The following is a 21,031-nucleotide window of genomic DNA, read 5'->3' on the forward strand; positions in this document are numbered from 1 at the left end:
TCGTTGAAATATTATGCCACTACAATAGAACAAACGCAAGGAGAGAGGCAACATGGTAGCAAAAACAAAAACAAACAAAAAAACTTTTCAACACCATAAACCCTCATCGGAATATATAGAACGGTTTCTGGTAGTATTAAAAGAAGACCGACAGTGAAGTAATTGCTACTTTGGAATAATTTTACACGGGGAAAAATATTTTCACAGAAGATAAGGCCTACAGACTTCAATGATGGCCTACAGCTAGTAAAGAAAATTATGTAGGCCCTCAAAACATCTTTTATAGACAAATTAAAGTTCAATATTTCTACAAAACTGATTTTCTATAAAAATCACTCTAGGATTGTATGACATACAAAACAGTTTTTTTCTAAAGGAAAAACATTGACAGACCCTCAGGACTCTGATTTTTTTATAGAGAAATTCTACAGGCCCACAGAACTGTGTTTTTTCTATAGAAAGAAAAAAATCTAGAGGCCCATAGGACTGTATTTTTCTACAGTCCGGAGCTGGGGGTTTTCAAAAGCAAAAATTCTACAGGCAAACAGCATTGTGTTTTTTTCTATAGATACAATTTTACAGGTCCCAAGACCAAGTTTTTTCTATAGACCAAATTCCAGAACCAATAGCATTGATTTTTTTACGCACAGAACTGTGTTTTTACTATATTTTGTATTTTTTATAGAAAAAAGTTCATTGGCCCTTAAGACAATGTTTTTCTATAAACAATTTTACAGTCCGGAGCTGGGGTTTTCAAAAGCAAAAATTGTATAGGCCAACAGCATTGTATTTTTTCTATGGACACAATTCCACAGGCCCCAAAACTGTGTTTTTTTTCTATAGACCAAATTCTATAGAAAGAATTCTACCATTTTTGTTCAATGTATACCTCGTGTATATCCTTACAATAACATCCAGCAGGTGGTCATTAATAATAAGTAAACATTTACTATTAGTCCTGCTAGCCTTACCACTCTCTCGTCTCACCAACCAACAACAACTACATGTTTCTCCGAATAATATAGGGATACTCTCAAACATACTCATACCAAATCCGGTGGTGTCTGTTATATGTTTGAGTTCGATTCTTAGTTATAAATTTTAGTTAACACAACATACACAGGATACAACTTTATTTACTCTGAATGTCTTAATGTGCTTTTCTCATGATTGTTGGGTATTGTATTGTCGTCCTGTCCTGTAGGATGACAACAATATATAGAACAGCCAACAAAGTAATAATAAACAAAAATTTACCATCATAACAGTGTTGGCCTGGCTGTGTATTGGTAGAGAGGATGGTTGTCGTAAGGACTTGATGAAATAATAACAAATAATAGAGGCACGCACGCACACACACATAAACGAACAAACACAGACATATGCTTAATGAAATATAAGTAGTAGAGCAAGAACTTGGTGATGTACAAATGACTAAGTCAATAAACATAATAATTAAGTAAGCAACTAAGTAAATAGAAAACATTATTTTAGTGGGAATAGAGAGAAAGGACAATGGCGTAGTAATTTTTATTACAAATTATTCAAGTTGCTTTTGAAATATTACGAAAATTTTTATTTTAACAGCTTACTGTAAAAAGTTTGAACAAAATCTGCTTATCCATAGAAAACTAATATATCTATAATTTTTTATTTCACAATATGATATCTACTTACGCCTATGACCACTTATATTTTATTTATGAATTTCCCAAAATAAGAATTTGTTACTTCCTTGATTTGTACAATCAAAAGACACAACTGAATTGTGGAGCGGAAATAACAAAAAGTAGAATAAATTGTATTCGACCACCACACATTTCCAAAAAAAAAAAAAAAATATTTTTGTTGATTTTCCTTTTTTACAATTCATTAAAGGTCAATAAGTTAATTAAATAACATTTGACAATTCCAAATAATTACGATAAATGTTATTCTTCACGTTTTATCAGTAAATTTAAAAGCCATTTGACATTTACCACCTAAAAGTATACAACAATAAAGCAAATAACAATAAGACGCCTAAGGGTATGCTACACCCAAAAAGTAACCTTACCAGACAATACATAGTCTTATCTTCTTTACTAAGTGACAAATTTCACACACACATACACACATCGCTCACATTTTGATTTTTAATTTAAAAAAACGTTTCCTTTTTTTGGTTTGGTTGTTCCTAACAAGCAACCATTCATTCATTCACCCAGGCAACCATGGTTGTTTGCCCTTAGCAAATCTCAGCAATACAAAACGTTTCTACACCACCCACGTCGTGGCCATTTAAAGCAAAGCACAACGCTTAAAAGAAAATCCTCTTATTAAAATTCCTTAATATGATTTTCAAAAATCTTTGACAAAATGTTTGTCTTTTCTTCTTTGTGTTCTACTTCTTCAATGGTTGGAGTCGGATATTGTCAACACATTTAGGATGAACAACAAAATGTTTAAAGCTCATAATCTTTAATATTTGTGTTTAACACGTCATTACATACAGCATGAAATATATGTAATACCGTTAACTTCGTAAACAGGTGACATGATAATCTTAGGATATGATATATTTTTGTAGAAAAAATAACAGAAGCCAAATTTTTTCTGTATAGGACTTTTTTTCTATAGAAAATATTCTATAGATCGTCAGGAATCCATTTTTGTCTATAGAAATAAATCACAGAACTTCACAGTTGTATTTTTCTATAGAAAACCCTCCAGATTCTCAGGGCTGCATTTTTTATAGAAAAAATTGCACAGTCCCTTAGTTTTTTTTTTAAGAAAAAATTCCAAAGACAATCAGGACTGTATTTCTTCAATAGAATAAATTGTATTGCTTCCTATAAATTCCTGAAGAACCCTTAAGGTATATAATTTTTTTTCCTACAGAAAAAATTCCATAGCGATCATCATGAATTATGAAACAATGACAAAAATCCAAAATATTCTTTAAAAAATCCACGCCTTTACTGGTATTTGAAAACGTATTCTTTAAAAAATCCACGCCTTTACTGGTATTTGAAAACGTATTCTTTAAAAAATCCACGCCTTTACTGGTATTTGAAAACGTATTCTTTAAAAAATCCACGCCTTTACTGGTATTTGAAAACGTATTCTTTAAAAAATCCACGCCTTTACTGGTATTTGAAAACGTATTCTTTAAAAAATCCACGCCTTTACTGGTATTTGAAAACGTATTCTTTAAAAAATCCACGCCTTTACTGGTATTTGAAAACGTATTCTTTAAAAAATCCACGCCTTTACTGGTATTTGAAAACGTATTCTTTAAAAAATCCACGCCTTTACTGGTATTTGAAAACGTATTCTTTAAAAAATCCACGCCTTTACTGGTATTTGAAAACGTATTCTTTAAAAAATCCACGCCTTTACTGGTATTTGAAAACGTATTCTTTAAAAAATCCACGCCTTTACTGGTATTTGAAAACGTATTCTTTAAAAAATCCACGCCTTTACTGGTATTTGAAAACGTATTCTTTAAAAAATCCACGCCTTTACTGGTATTTGAAAACGTATTCTTTAAAAAATCCACGCCTTTACTGGTATTTGAAAACGTATTCTTTAAAAAATCCACGCCTTTACTGGTATTTGAAAACGTATTCTTTAAAAAATCCACGCCTTTACTGGTATTTGAAAACGTATTCTTTAAAAAATCCACGCCTTTACTGGTATTTGAAAACGTATTCTTTAAAAAATCCACGCCTTTACTGGTATTTGAAAACGTATTCTTTAAAAAATCCACGCCTTTACTTGTATTTGAAAACGTATTCTTTAAAAAATACACGCCTTTCCTGGTATTTGAAAATTTATTCTTTAAAAAATCCACGCCTTTCCTGGTATTTGAAAATTTATTCTTTAAAAAATCCACGCCTTTACTGGTATTTGAAAAAATATTCTTTAAAAAATCCACGTCTTTACTATGTGTTGTATTTATTATCCACATACTCTCAGAACTGTATTTTTTCTATTGGAAAAAATCACTTGCCTCATGACTGCATTTTTTTCTATAGAAAAAAATTCCTTTGACCCTTGACTGTATTTCGTATAGAAAAAAAAATCCACAGACACTTAGGGCTGTATTTTTCCTGTAGAAAAAATTCCATAGATTTCAAAAATAATATTTAGTTTCAAACAGGACTTTAAATAGTCTTTTAAAACAATTCAATACTAATTTCTGTATAAAAAAAAAACGAATATCACCTTAATTCTTAAGGTTTTTCCACACCCTTGTAATGTTATATTCGTGAAACATTTATTTTTGTAACACATTTATGTGTGAACATGAACAAAAACAAATTTGACATAAATCATGGCATAAATTTTGAGGAGTCAAAGACAAAAACCAAATTGTCATCCAAACAACTGTTGCCTATTTTTATGGGCAAGACAAAAAATGAACACACACGCACTGTTTGCTGTGGCAAATACATGTGTGTAATGTGTATGTGCCGTGGGTCGTATAGACTCCAACCAAGTTTAAAATAAGTCATGTAGCTATTATGACCAAAACGTGACAACATGTTTATGGTCATAAAACACATTTGCCTGTGTGGGGGGTCTTTAGAGGTATTTAAACGTTTTTTGGGATACTTATTTAAATTGACATTAGAATGCCTATTTATTTGGACACAAATCGTCATAAGAATGAGACTCAAATGTAGCAATATTACAAAGATAAAACTTAAATTTAAAATCATGAAATTTTTAATTTAATTATTTAACATAATTAAAGGTTTTTACAACAAATGTTATTTATAGCATACTTTTAGGAGTGTGGTTTGAAGTGCCACAATATTAAGATTCCCACCATACCCCCAAAAATGTCATTAAAAATGGCACTAACATTTTTGTGAACTATAACAAAAATTTTAATTAATTTCATGTTTTATAGCTAGAGGTAATGTTACGCTTCTCTTTTTTTGGATATCTCGCTCGTTCATTCACTCCTTCTATGGCTAATAACGAGTGCTACAAAGGTAATAAATCTTGGTTGATATTTTATTGCGAAAATTTTAGCTAAAAGCCTTTATTAATTTAATTACTTTGCCAATTAACTACCATTGAAACAATTTAATGACATGCCAACCAGCCAGCCATTCAGGCGAGTCAGTCTTTTCAATTGAGTTCCTAGCGTTCGCTTCCTTCCTTTCCAGCTAACTGCAGTTCATCATCAATGTCAAAAGCTATAAGCGTCACTTGTAACATGGTAATTACATTACATTAAAGTTTCAAGCTATACAAAAGAGAGAAAGAGCGCCAAAAGGGCTTGTCTTGTTTTTCATTTTTTAAGGGAAATTTCCCAGCACTAAAGAAAACAAGGAGACGACGAAAGAAAACATAAAGTGAAATAAGGAGGTATCTTATAGACACTTCCAGTGCTGTATACTTTTGGGCATTTTGCCAGACAAATTGAAAAAGACATAATTGCGAGGGCGGTCTTGCAAATAAAACCAAAACCCATACTTAAATTTCGTTTAATGAAATCAAAAGAAAGCAGCAGCAGAAAAGAAGAGATTTACGCTCATCGGATATTTGTGGTGGGTGGGCTGATTGTGGGTGAAAAAAAGAGAAGACATACTCAAGTGGGTAATTTAAATAAGATAATAAATTCTTAAAAAAATGTCAATACACATAGAGAAATGTGAGCATCGGAAGGGGTTCCATCTATATAGAGGATAACAATTATATGTATTTAAAGAAGAAGAGTTTATATTTATTGAATACACATATAAGATTGTTTATATATACGGAAATACAAAAAAAAGTAGAAAAAATTTCACGGACTGATGAAAGCATCTTTCCTAAAAATAGATTTTTTCCAGTACAGTATTTTTCGGTTAATTGCACATCAAAATTTGCACAAATTTTTGTTCAATTAACCAATTATCCGAACCAATTATCCGAACCCGCTTAATTGAATAGTTTGTTCAATTACAGTAATCACGTATAATTGGAACTTTTAATGATTGAAAAAAATCCAATGTCAAATACAAATTACGCTTTCTCGCAGTTTTTCCTTAGCAATAAACATCTGTTTTGAATTAGTAGAGATGCCACCTAGTCTTTTTCACAAATTATGTCAAATATGTATGTAAAAAAATGGCAGATTATTTTTCAATTATTATTATGCAATTAACCGGTGAAAAGTAAAAAGAAATTTATTTTTGATGACATGAATTTTGAACCAATTAAGCGGGAAAATCAATTAACGGGGTTTAATTATCCGAGAAAATGTACATGTATTTTAATATGAAATATTTTTTGCCCCATGATGTGGTTCAATTAAGCGTGGAAACCAATTATCCGTAGGGTCAATTAACCGAAATATACTGTATTAAAATTCTAGGCTCAGAACACAAGAGTGTTTTTATTTTAATATGTAAAAAAAAATGTTATCCAATAAACAGAATTTTCTACATAGTCTCAATTGTTTCCCTAAAGAAAAATAAAAATTTACAAAACTTCTCTATTACTAATATCTCGATCATCTGTACAGAGGACCATCAACACTGGGCTACAATACTGGTTATTTTAAATATTATTTTCTATTGGAAAAAATGATCGTTGGGTCACAGCACAATGATTTTTTAATATCGCTCAACTGAGTTGTATGAAAAAAAAATCTGAAAATTCTTCTCTAGATGTCTTCTTCTCTAACTACCTATGAAATAAAAAATATATATAATTTGGCTCTACAAGGCATTCTAACTATGAATTTATTTAAAAAGAATTCTAAACCTCTCCTTCTTTAAACTAAAATTTATTCCCTGTGTAAAAGAATGAACAACAAACCCCAAAATGTTCATCCAGGTTCACATTAAACTCTAAATTTACCATCTGTATTTTCCTAGGACGACAACCTCCCCCCACAGTAAGTAAACATTCACTTGTTTGATTGCAACACTAAACCAAATTTTAGTAAATATTTCAGACGCAACATCCTAACGAAAACAGTAGCTAAAGCAAACAAAACAAAAAAATACAACAAAAACTAAACACACAAAATATATAAAAAACTTTATACTAATATTTTGTAGTTGTGTATTCAGATGCTGGATCTCCATAAAAGATGTTCAAGAGAAAAGCGGAAGTAAACCCAGGCGCATGCAATGCAAAAAAACCAACATTTGAACAACGTGTTCGTCTGTTCGTCACTAAACTAACCACAGTCAACATGTCCTGGCTTTTGTTAGTTGCTCTCAGACAAGAGTGGTTGTTATTTTTCCAAGTACTTGTGGCAAGGAGGTGGAGGATAAACAGCCGAACGCCCAGCAGCAATTGTACGGTGCGGTATATTAAAAACAAATGACCCATTTAACTTAAGAAGCTTCAATGCGATTTCAAGAGATCTTCAGTTGTAAAATGGTCGTAACGGCGGAATTAAATGTTTGGGATTTGAAATTGTTTATACCAAAAATATAAGAAGGTGGTATGGAAGTTATGGGAAATTATTAAATGTTTTATATTACTAAATTCTATTGGGATAGAGTAAACATTCTTATTACATTTTGATAGAGTGACATGCAAACTTTCTTAAATTATTTTGATAAGCTCGTCATCATATCCTTGGTGTGTAGTGGTTTTGTTTTTTATTTTTTCACCCAACATTTCCGTTTGTAAATGTCATTTTAAATGTCTACGTGATTGTGTTTTGTTTGATATACTTGAGAGTGAATTTGAGCCCAAAACAAAGGAAACAAAAGTGGAGAGGATGTTTGGTCGTTGTTGTTTTTTGTTTTATTATAACAATAAATGTTATGTTAAATGGTCCAAATGTTTGGAACAAAAAGGAAATGTTCCATGGCAATTGTCTAAGGTCCATGTCATGCAGACAAACTTAAGGTAACATAAAACGACATACACATGCCAAAAAGTATTAGTGTACATGCTTGCTGTCATATATCCCACAACAATCGTTTTTTATTGACCTTTTGTTTGAACAATAGAATATAAACTGAATAAAATAAACTAACCAAAAGAAGTATATATATCCCTAAGGTCTAATTTCCCTAATGTAGTCTAAAGAAGGTAGACCGGTCTCAATGGAAATTCCTACACGTTTCTCTCACTCTTTCTTGAATTACTGTGGATATATTTACTTACAACATGTGTATTTGTTCCAACATGTTGGTATGCAAAGTGCTAAATACCGCTTGTATAAAACATATGAAATTCAGCGCATGTCCTTTGAATATAGATTGTGTGTGTGTTCCTTGTCTCTCTTCGTTGTATCTTTGTATGAGTTGCCTTTGGAAGTAGAATTCAGCTGTTCGTGTAGACTTTCCAGTCAATAAAAACACTGAGAAAAAAATGTGTATCACAAGACATAGATACCAAGACTTGAAGAAATAACAAACATATTAACATAACTTAATTGTGGTTATCATTTAAAGTCTATGTTTTTAAAAATCATGAGAAAATTCAATAAGGATATACAGAAGATACTGGCTGAATTATAAAGAGAAAAAATAAAACGAGGATATGTTCATAAAATGAGGATATGTTGGTTTATTAAAAGGTAATACGTCTTGAGAAGGTATTTAATCTATACCCCAATTTATATCTTCAGAATATATATAATTTGTGCCCTCAATATCTTCTTCTCTCTTGGAAAGTATTAACTTCAAAAAACGTTTCAAATTCAATCTCATATAAAAAAAAACAAAATTTGTATTAAAGTTTTAGTTTTGTATCCTTATTTGGTTTTAAAAGTTATACCGAATACAAAATATTTTATTTTTCTGTGGAATTATGTTTATATATTTGTTTAAAGTACGAATAAGTGCACATGGTTTTACGTATACACACACACACATTTATTTGCAGACATTTTTCAAGAACCTCATAAAATTTCAATTATTGTATTAGGAATTTATAATTCCATCTTTAATATTAGATGTTAATAAAATTTATTGTTATAATTATTAATTATAATTGTAAATACTTTAGGATTTCTAGTTATGACCAACATTTTATTATTAATAATTTATTTTATCGGTTTGCAATTACAATAACATTGTTAATGAGTTCGTTTTAATTAGGGTAAACCCATTTATTTCAATTCATTGATATTTTTTATTACTATAACAACTTACAAAATTTATCACAATATTCCCGAGCACTTTTCTTTGAAGGCATTTTGTTGTTAAATGTAATTCCAATTGAAAACTGAATATTCTAAAATTTGAAGCAGAAAAAATTCTTTCACTAAAATGCAAAATACACACAACTGCACCAAAAAACGAAGAAAATAGTTTTACAAAAAACACATAGGACTCAAATAACACAACTCGAAGTTGATACCTAAAATTCCAATTGACAACTGAGCTAAGGTTACCAAAATAAATAAATAAACAAACACACAAAAAATGAAATCATAACGACTTAAGCGAAAAATAAAAAAACACCTATTGCCAAACAACCGAATAGCAACAACATTTTGCCAGACAACCAGCTAAGTTACCCTTGAATTAATGTAAGGATATTTCACTTTCAAAATAAAACTATAACAAGAAAAACCTATGTATAGTCAGTCGTCCTGCTGCTGCTGTTATTAAAACATTCCTGCAAGTCTGGTCATAACAATTATTGACAAAACATTCCTGCTACTCTCATACTGGCTCTTCCTAATTGCATGTTAATATTATGCAGCATAATGTTAGGGCTCATAATAAAAGACCCGCCAACACAGTTGAACTGTTCTTGTTCTTTTTATAGGTACTGAAATAATACCAGTCAATACCTGCCGCCACCGCCACCTTCGTCTTCTTCTTAAGTGAGTTTTTGTATTCGTTTGCCAAGGAGTCCTTGTATTTTTATTTATGATAGATGGTCTATTATATTATGGCCTAGGATTAGGCAGCATAATGGAGGGTTCATATTGTTGTTATGTTTATTTTGTTTGGCATTTAACATAATTTCGTAGTTAAGTATGAAATGAATGAAGTTATTTCTGCACATTTGACAATATTTATGTTAGGTGCTCCTCCGGAGAAAGAATTTTAATTTGTATGGCATATTTGTATAGAAAAGGAATTAAGCGACAGCGGAAAGTAGTAATTCATTAAAATGAATATTATTATTGTACAATAAATTTCACACCACAGACCAATATGAGAAAGTAGAATGAATAAGTTTGACAATAAATGGCAACGTATTTCAAGATAATTAAAATTAATCAGGGTCGTGAGGGTTCTCTGAGAATCTAAAGTAACACGTTGCAGCAAAATCGGTTTAAGTTATTGAGGGTAACACTTAAATATGGATCTATGTTCATAATATCTTGCGAGGATATTATATACTCGATACTAATTTTTTCAACGTCTCTATCTTTATTAGACTATACCATATATTGCCAATATTTATTTAATATTAAAATATAAATATTGTAAATATAAACTTACCTCTTGATGTTGGATGATTCATTAATATTGATAAAGGACATTCATCATCATCGAGTATATATTCCGAGCCATCACTATTAACCTAAAATATATAAAAAAAATCAATTAATTTCCAATTTCTTAATGTTCTCTCCACAAACTCTCATCAAACCTGCACTAAACAATAATGTAATGGATCTGCTTTATCCAAACCATATTTTGTTAACATTTCTCGAACGACAGCTTGAGCACAATCACGTATCGACAATAGCAGAGTTTTATAAGGCACATCTTGACACAAACTTTCACCATATATTTTTAGCGTTCCACCCGTATCGGGTCCACCATCTCTTGAACGAAATTGTTGTAATTTCTTTTCAAGCTTCTGCTGGCGACGACGACGCATAACAGCTTCAGGATTTGATATCGAACGGGTAAATGATGTTTCGGGTAATTCAGTATATAATTTACCCGCTACTTGCGTTTCACCCGAATCATTACCATTCGATCCGTTGAGACCATTTGTTTGACTATTTGTGGTTATATTACTGCCATCCGTATTCAATTTAGCTAATTTCTCCTTTTTCTTTTGTTCCTTTTTCTCACGTTTTGATAGTTTTCTTTTGAAATTGATGTCATTTTGTTCAATTGGCTGTAAGGATAAAAAAGAAAATTATTATAAAAATTTAAAATTTGTTAAATAATGGGGTTACTTACCGTCGTCTTTTGATCTATGTTTTTCAGCAGAAATCTTCCCTCCCGATCATCGATATGCCAATTTAGTTGCACTAACAGTGGCTTCTCATCGGGATTTAGTCGTCTCTCTTCACCATTGGCATGTACTTCGTACAGAGCATAATTGGGTACAGACAGCATACGCATGTCAGGACGGAATTTTTCAATAAGAGTATCTAACAAAATGAAAATAAATATTTTTTATTTTGTAAAAATACTGAAAATGACAGGAACATTTTTATTACTATTATTAGAGTGTGGCCTCGAGTATTGGATTTGGAGCAGATATAGAGTAAATGGGGCCAAGGGTTATATGGGCTAAACAATTGTCAAGGAAAAAGATAGGGACATTGTATCATCGATATTTTGATGCAGTTGATTTAGGTACTTAGAATTAAATACTGCCTCCAATTGAACAGTTAGTGATTTCGTTACAGAATTTGCTAGAAACTTCGATATGATTTGTCGTATTTTATACGAATGGCTCATATTTGCTAACCAGGTAGGTTAGCTGGATATCGGAAGAATAAATCAAAAAGGATTTAAATTGTAATAAAAAACTCATTCAAAAGTAAGTACTTGAGGTTACGCTAGGGATGTTTAAGACCTCTAGAATTAATTGTATCGTAGAGATATCATTATCGAGGATAATGTCTTTGGATAGTAACAGAACTCTATAGATGGAAATAATTTGATATTCTGAAAGACCATATCCTACATTTTAGAAGTAAATGGGTTTTCAGATTATCTATAAACGTCCACAGCGGTCTTTTGACCCGAAAACTAATGAGGTGAGGTGTTCTGGTAAAGGTCAATATGTAATTTCGGAAAGCCAATATCAAACGTTGAAGTTCTGCAACTCATCTTCCTCCAAGAAATGGAAATTATTACTAGTACTAGAGTCAATGTAATTACAATACTTCTCAACCCATTATAGCTACTGTGAAAAAGTACGAATATTTGGAAGAGATCCATTTTTTTCGAAGGATATTATAACCTTTTATCCAGTTATCTTGGTAAAAAAGAGAAGCTGATTTGTTTGGGAAAAAATAAATACACCTGTACATATTTGGTGTCTATTGGTGTGTGGGAGTTGAAATTTTAAACCTCAACCTTTAAAACAATTATTGTAAAAATATAATACAATAAAGAAGCATAAAGTGTATAACATGAAAATCACATTCCATGCATTCTTGTTTTAACCTACTTTTTTGTCACTCCACAATCTTATCGTTAAATTTTATCTTATCATAAAATAATAACATACACACTGATACATACCTATAACATCTATAACGGTGGCATCTGATGCAACACGTATGCATTTGGTGGCAACCTTTTGACCGGCATCTTGAAAGTAAAAACGCATCACACCATGGAAGAGTAAATTCTGTAAAAACAAAAGAAAAGAATGAATATAAAAACACACTCGCACACATTGGAGAATTCCAAATCGGAAATTTCCATAAAAGAAACATAAAAAAAATAATGTTATGCATTTACAGAGTACATACATACAATATGTATGTTATGTAGGCACATAAACAATATTTTTTTTATTTCTAATACATACCTCATCTGGCTCGGATAGGGCAAACAAGTCCAAACGATTTGCATTCCATTGTTGTATAACCGAACGTACAGCTTCGCGATCCAACATTTTCTTGTTTGTATCATGAGACATTCCCTGGGGATGAAGCAAAAGTGTAATTTGACGTTTTTTGACGTTGTCCCCCCGCTTTATTGTCGAGGCGTCTATTTCTTGATGTTTGGAATACTTTATATTTGTATTTTCTGTGTTACAGTTGCTGAGGGTGATGGAGGGTGTTGTTATATTTGCTGGACGAAATACATTAATGCTGTTGGTTTGTATGGTCTATTATCTTGCAGCAGCGGCATTGAGGCAGTCAGACTAAATAAGTGACTGACTGTTGATTATTGAATCTGCGAAAAAACGAAAGGAAATATTGGGTTATTAGTTTTATGATTTCGTGGTATTTTGTACAAAAATATATAAAGCTATTTATGATCGATTTTTTTGATGTGCAAAAAAACAGTTTGGAATATTTTTTCTATGAAAACCATCATAATTTGCAACGGAATTTTTGTTCATATTTTGAACTTTTAAAAATTGTAGAAAAAATCGAATCATAAATAGTGGAATTAAATACATATATGAATAGATAGATTTCAATATCAAAACGCTATATATTTATAACGATGAACTAAGTGAACATTTGTGTTAGGAAATGATTTTTTTTTAAATTGATTTATTTGTAGATATAAATTTTTTTCCTGGACTCCAGTGCAATGTATTACGATATATGTATAACAAGGAAATATATTAAACTCTCCTTCTTTAAATATTAAAAGAACAAAACTGTCTTGGTATTACTTGAACATTTACGAATTGTGTGATGCTTTTTTAAGGGGCATGGAATAAACCATATGATTTGAACATAAAGAAGTTTCTTTTTGATATAAAATTATTATTGTGAACCATATGTCCGAGACAATTAGAGTAGGATCTTCCGGAGCGAAGTTGATCATTGGAACAATTCTGAGAGAAGAACGATCGGGAATAGTTCCACATTTTTGGTTCATATATATTAAAGAACTAGTTCCTATCTAGAAAAGGAACGATAAAGCTCGTTTCGTTCCATCAACTAGAACGCACCACTTAACAGGTATGGCTAAAAAACCGCTTCTGGCCAATTTACATGTATTTTTTAAATACACAAATATACAGCGATGGTACTAAAAGGCTTTTTGACCATGAAGTGGAACCTACTCGATCAAATCAAACGAATCTTTACCTACAACTGTAGAACGTAGTTACAAACCGATCAATATTTGGCATGAACAGCAAGGACACCAACTATTGCACAAAATTCAAGAAGACATTGTTTCTATGTAACGATAGATGACGTTCATCACCTCATTACTTTGAAAAGACTTTGGAGATATTAATTGCTGATCAATTACTTTGCATAGATCACTCTCTCCTTCCAAATTTTACGGCATGTGAAAGAACTACTTGAAAACGGTATACCTCTGGTGTCGCCAGAATTCAAGAACTTTTAAAAGTTTAAAGTACACTCTATTCCTCAACCGTTTAGCCGGTTCTCGCTGTAACAGATTCTCTGTAAATTAATACAAATTTAGTTACACTTTCTTTTATTTCTATTTATAATAATGGACATGGATAATGTATTTTAAAGAATATTTTTCAAATTCGCTTTCTATTAAATCAATTTTATTTGCCCTAGATTTTTTAAATTACAAATAAGGGCACATACAAAGAAATCACATTGCATTGCGCTATGGGTAACATTTTAAATCCAATTAGATACCGCACTAAATAAATGACATTTGACATCAATAAAACGAATGTTAAATCTCAGCAGAAGCGGCAGAGACAATTTCTGTGTAAGGTGAGACGCCATTTACTCTATAACGAAAAAGGTGAGTAGCTTGAGAATTGCTTTGTTTTTCGAAACAAATTTTTCGAAAACAAATTTTCTTTCCTTTCCTTCAAATGTCAGGCAGAAAACAAAACAATGATTTTTTAAGAAGATTAAAAACAACAGCAACAACGTGCCAACATTTTTTTTGTTTGCCAACACCTAAGCCATATTTTCATATAAACATCACGTTTATTTTTGCTCTTTGGTCTTTTTCCCCTTTTTGACAATTTAATTTCTGTCAGGTATTCTTAACAAAAAAAGCCCCCGCCCAATAATTTAAGTTATTTTTTTAAGAAACAAAATCATTCCGGTTCCGGTTTAAATTTTGAAAAAAAATATTAGGACAATTATTTACTCATTAAATGTAATAGAAACACATAATTATTTTTATCCGCCCAACAAATCTTTACAATTGTATTTAAATGTTACTTTTAGGAAACCTTTGTTTTTGTAAAACAAAACTCCCTTAAAAGTACTAAATAACTGTTGTCTGTGAAGTTGGGAAGATTGCTACAGTTTTAGCTTGAACAAAAAATTGGTGTGGTGTTCCACTTCAGTTGAAATGAAGACAATAATTTTCTCTTTCTTTGTCCCTTTTTAAACATAGGGAAATGTAATGGGTTTTTAAAATTTATTTCCCCCCTTTTATCTTCATAACCCTGACCATCAGCGCTACTGGTTGTATATTAAGTGTGATATTTAATTTAGTTGTAAACTTCATCCAAAATCCAAAGAGAGCGGTTACAGTAAAATTGTTCTTCTCTAACTGCTAATGGAAGAATGACAGCTGCTAGAGAGGATATCAATATGAGTTTGTGGTGCATAATTTTAGGCTTTCCAAGTGTAAAAAAATCGAATCAAAAATTATAATGCAATTTTATAAATCTCTAAATTCAATTCTATTTGTTGTAATCAGAACCACGAAAACATTTAAAGCGGAACTATGCTTCATGTGCGTGTTCCCATAACACCTTTTGCCAAATTGAAAATAGAATGAAAACCCCACGGAAAACTGTCACAACAGCACCACACAAAAAACTTAAACACAACATCTAATTGCTATTGTTTTGCGACAAGTAACTCTTAAACAAATTAACGTTTATTTTCTTCCTCTGCGGCTGATTTTTCTTCCACTACTACTTGCGTCTTCTGCGAAAGTTTCCTTCATTCTTTATTGTCGTTATGGATGGGTGGGTGCATCGTTAGGTAGACAAACTGCAAGTCTAACCAGCCAGCCAGTCAGTCAGCCAAATGTTGCAGGGCGGAAAATGTAAGTCAAGTATATAATTCTGTTGAGACAAGCCGTCAGACAGACAAATCGTAGTACTGTCCTGATGCGTTTCGGGGTTACGCTTAACTGATTGTCAGTTACAAAATTAAAGTTTGCAACATCTTGACATAAACAATGATTTTCTTTCGGAGGTAATTGGAGACATTATTATGGAGGCAATAAACTGCTAGAGAGGAAAATGAACTCCCAGAATTAATGAAAATTTGCTTTTAAAAATAAATATGTATACATAGAAATACTTTTTTTAAAAACGGATTCTATAGAACCTCGGCATCTACTCATGAGGTAACCGAAAATAGAAATGACAGGAGATGGCGACACCCAGCTGAAAGTGGCAAAACTAAATAAACAAGGACACCAATCAATACACAAAATTCAAGGTGGCATTGTTTCTAGGTAAGGATAGATGGCGTTCATCAACTCATTAGTTAGAAAAGACTTTAAAGATATTATATATCTCGGTTAATAATATAGATGTTGTTAAATAGATAAGTAAAATGCTGATCAGAATTCAATAACTTTTAAAAGCTTGCGGTAACAGATTCCTACGTTTGTAACAAATCGGTCTGCAAAAAACGTTTTAGATGAACGATTGGATCAAAAAGTACTAGGCGAACGAGAACAAAATGGAACTACTGGAGTAAAGATGAACCAAAGAACCGAACCTAGTACAATACATGGACAATCTAGTTCACGGGGCGGATCGATCACTCTCGTGCCTTTTTTAAGGAACTAGTTTCTTTGCTCCATATAGTTGCTTTGAATCTGTCTCTTTCAACTGCAAGATGATAATCACCAATAATTTAAATAATAATAAATTGATGAGCAAATGTTTATTGATGAGCAAATGTTAAAAATGAACGAGAACGAATGAAGAATATGGAATTAAAGGAACGATATCAGAAAGAGGAACTATATGAACTAAAGAACTGAACCTAGTTCCTATCATGATAAATAATTAACTTTATTACAAGAAATGTTTGAATTGAATATTGGGTTAAGGACAAAAACCTAGAACTGAGGTTAGGAATAGGTTTCGGAAAATTGTACCAAAGGATTATCAAAAATACAAAATGGTACTATATTTGGTACAACTAGTATTGCATGAATGAATGGAGTTGAAAATTGATTTTTTGGATATTTTGAAGTTCCTTTAAGAAAATTGAGAAAATTGAATTCGGCATTGGGGTCAAAGTTGATGAGTGTGCTAGATAAAAATGGACAGAACAATTTGGAGCAGTGTATTTTTTCCATATCCTTGGTAAAAACACATCAGCCATTGGCATAGTCAACAATGAGAGTCCTTTTAGTTCTTAATCCTGAAAATCTTCAAAAAATTGATTTCTACCAAAAAATTTTAAATTGCCATAAGTTTGTTTCCTAAAACCGAGCTTGATAGTAAGGAAGATCCTGTCATTATCCTAGTTCATGGGATAGCTATATACGTACAGAATAAAATGTTTTAAATTTGGAACGGATTGGATTAATAGTTTTTGAGTTTCGTGCCCGCGATTTGTAAAAACATTGTTTCGAGAAAACGCGTTTAAAGTTTGAGAAGTACTTCTGCCGTCGCTTGATGCTGTCATACCGTTGTACATACTTTTTTAACATTTATTTCAGGGATAATTTTCAGTCACAAAAAGAGTGCCTTTAGTCCATGTTTCCTAAACTAAAATGTCAACTTATTTATGACGAAAAAGGATATTTACTACTAAAAAATTCCTTTGTCACAATATTTATTACTTTATAGGTGTGTCCATTCTTCGCTTTCTTTTCTTTACACAATCATTTAATTTTTTGAAATAAAAAAATTAAAAAATCTTGAAATGACAACAATAAAACAATGACGAAAAAGGGCAGCAGCATATCATAACGTAAAACTGATTTTAAAGTTATGAACCAGTGGAGGAGAAAAAAAAAACAAAACAAATAAATAAAACACAACAAAAAAATCTAAGAGAGGTGAATAAACCTATTTATGAATCAGTACCGTCACAATGCCCGTGATGACGCTTCCAATTATTCTGTGGACAATATAACTGCGGGTAAAAATCGGAGGGAACAACGAACGGTATGTAGTAGTACTCGACAGTCAATGTAGACAATAATTGTTTTACAAGCTGAGACGAAGTACTTAGCAAAAGCAAAAAACAAAAAAAAAATATGATTAACAAAAACAAACAGAAAATAAATATGTCATCACGCACATTTGCAGAGGAAGATGATGAGAGGGTTATTAAAAAGGTTACTAAAAAACTTTAATTGGTTAAACATTAATTTTATTTAAAAATCAAATAATTTTTAGGACAGCTCAGAGGTTCAAATTTTCATTATTTTTATAAAAAAGTTTATTTCTTATTTTTTACTATCAAAATTTCGGGGGAATTCATTGGATACAACACTTACCAATATTTATATATTATAATCACTATGTAGATCTGATTTTATTCCAATCCTTTTTTTCTATTATTTTTTAAAACACTTATCTCATAACCTTTTGTTAACATGAAAATTACACTCACACACACATAAAAACATTAATAAATTAGCAAATTATAATAAGAATCAACAGCATGGAGTAACAAGGAAAAGCTATTGTTGATCTTTTATGTAGTATTTTTTATTTCAATTATTCTTTTATATTTTAAGCCTTTTTTATTTCTTTCCTTCAACTTTACGAAATTAACTGCACGAATCAAGTAAACAGAAAAAAATATGACTAAGACGACACAAAACGGTTAAAATAATGATCACGCAAAGACAGTTGAATTATGTCTGAAATTATGAAAATTGTTGGATGACGACTGAAGACAAACTGAAGACTAGCCTAACCCTTAAAAAAATAGAAACAACAAACAAGTACCTGACTAACTAACTAAATTGCACTTAGTAGATGAAAAGGGAAAACGGAAAGTTTGGCTATTAGACAACAAATGCAATAAAGGAAGACGCGGTGTGGTCATTTACTCTTGTAGCATTCCGACTATATTGCGGGTCATAAACAAATTAGTATGCATGTCGCTAATATGAATGTTTGTTCTCTGTCGATGTGTGTGTCTTTATCTAAAATTTCGCTTACATGTAAATCATAATTAATTTGTTAAATCATTAGCTAAAACAGACAAACCAAAAACAGGTATGGCACCTCGCGCAAGTACACACACTGCTCATGCATTTTGACCTGCCTCGCCATGGCTGCAGCACTTGTTGCAACAACCAATAATGCGTCACGTTTGCAATGCAATGCTGCATTTACATTGTGTCGTATGTCATATGCAATACTGACTGACTGAGTGTGCTGTGTTGTGTGTGAGTGTGTCAAGTGTTCTTTGTCGGCTGCCACCATAACGCCCAATTATCATTAACTTGGTCTGATTGGGTGGTTGCCAGCCAGCCAACCAACCGAACCATCCAGTCGGCAATCTACCGCCAAAGTCTGTATCTCTATGCTTGCGGTTTTTGGGTAATAGTGTTGCGTTTCACCACCAACGATTTGATGCAGTTAATATGTGTATTTTTTTCTTAAATTTCCTTTTCAATTTTTTTCAATTCTCTCCTGCAATTGCACTTTGGGGGTATGACTCAATTTAATTTGGCATAATGACGGCGACAATTTATATGGAGTGTAGCGAAAAGGAGGGGGGTTTTCTGATAACACGCATGATAAGTTTGTAATTTGTGTTAATATGTACAGTGGGTCCTGAAACAAACATCTTTGGAAGGATATTCAAAAACTGATAATACTGTTTTTTTCTAATTCCAAACAATATTTTGTAGAACTCCTAAATAACAGTACATTAATACCTGTACAAGGGTCAATAGGAGAGCATTTTTAATAGGACATTTGTGGTCCGATCTTCACGAAATTACGAGGAATTATAGGAATTCTATCCAAATACCTATGCAAGGATGGCCAAGTCTGGCGATAATTGGTCAATATGTTTCGGGTCAAATGAACTAAGACTTATGTGTGAAAAAAGACCAAATTATATGATGTAAACGTTCATTTTTAGAAGAAAATCGACTGTCAAATCATTGTTATGAAATAGAATTATTGACCTCGGTCGATAATTAGTAAAAAGGCGGACATAGGAAAATTATTATTATTATTTCAAAACCTCTTATTTTCGACCAGAAATTAACTTGGAAAATAAGGAGGCTTTTGCATTTATCCCAGTTCATAAGATTGCTATGTAGGTCCGGAATAATGAGTTAAAATGTGGAACCGATTGGGATAATATTTTTTGAGTTATGGCAACAAATCATGCAACAAAACGGTGCATTTCGAAGTCATTTCAAAGCAACCTAATACATTAGGGAGACCCATTTCCCCATTCTCGATTTAGAATTTCTCGATTTAGATTTAAAAAGTAACTAGGATTATTAAAAATTTCAAAATGGCGGAACTAGGGAAAGTATTTTTAAGAAAACCTTCTATTTTCGACCGATAAGGACGCTGGAAAATAAGGAGGTTCTTTATCCAGACATGGATTGTACTTTCCAAAAACATTGTACATTTTATTTCGATAAGTATTGGAAATTACGGCCGGATCTTTATTCAAAAAGTGATCAGATGTTTTTCATCCTCCAAGAAACAGAAATGCCAAATTGCAGTCAATTCAGTTAGAAAATTTAGCTAAAGCCTTCAAAATACCGAAAATTTACCGGTATCGTTTTATCGGGGATCCATATATCTTATTTCCAATAACAAGCATCATACCAAAAGTAGCAGTCGTGATTGCAACAGACAGACATGGTTAAATAGACCTCGAAATTTATTTTGATCTATAATGTACTCTATAAGATATCCGTCGAATATGTTGAAGTTCTTTTCATGAGAGTATAGAAATAGTTTCTGGAAAAGATTTTATAGTCGTCCAAAATCCCGCTATATATTAATATTCCAAATTTTGTCTTCCTAATAAATTTCATTAAATTATCCCACTGTGCCCACTACCTCCCATTCACACTCCATGATGGAGTTGGAGTGCCAAAATGAAGTATGTTACACTGAATACAAGTAGCAACACACATGTGGAATAGTTGCTGCTCCTATTGTTTCATGCAACTCGAAAATAGTTGTTTGGATGACAGATGGGCAAATAAAGAGTCAGAATAGCTGGCGGCACAAAGGCTGCGACTGCGGC

General features: G+C 31.8%; 1 protein-coding gene across 1 annotated transcript in view; it reads right to left on the reverse strand.

The window, feature by feature from the left end:
• LOC133321038 (afadin) overlaps positions 1 to 12,819 on the reverse strand; it is a 65,960-nt gene extending 53,141 nt beyond the window's left edge. Inside the window, exons 1-5 of the mRNA XM_061530143.1 lie at positions 12,700 to 12,819; positions 12,408 to 12,516; positions 11,109 to 11,302; positions 10,564 to 11,043; positions 10,413 to 10,494 (exon numbers count right to left, since the gene is read on the reverse strand). Of these exons, the coding sequence (XP_061386127.1) occupies positions 10,413 to 10,494; positions 10,564 to 11,043; positions 11,109 to 11,302; positions 12,408 to 12,516; positions 12,700 to 12,810 (976 nt within the window). The 5' untranslated portion in view covers positions 12,811 to 12,819. The remainder of the gene's footprint in view (positions 1 to 10,412; positions 10,495 to 10,563; positions 11,044 to 11,108; positions 11,303 to 12,407; positions 12,517 to 12,699) is intronic.
• Between the last annotated feature and the right edge of the window lie 8,212 nt (positions 12,820 to 21,031).

The sequence above is a fragment of the Musca vetustissima genome, unplaced genomic scaffold, assembly GCF_032173495.1.
Source record: "Musca vetustissima isolate MV318-11 ecotype Yass unplaced genomic scaffold, APGP_CSIRO_Mvet_v1 utg38845, whole genome shotgun sequence".
Classification (NCBI taxonomy): domain Eukaryota; kingdom Metazoa; phylum Arthropoda; class Insecta; order Diptera; family Muscidae; genus Musca; species Musca vetustissima.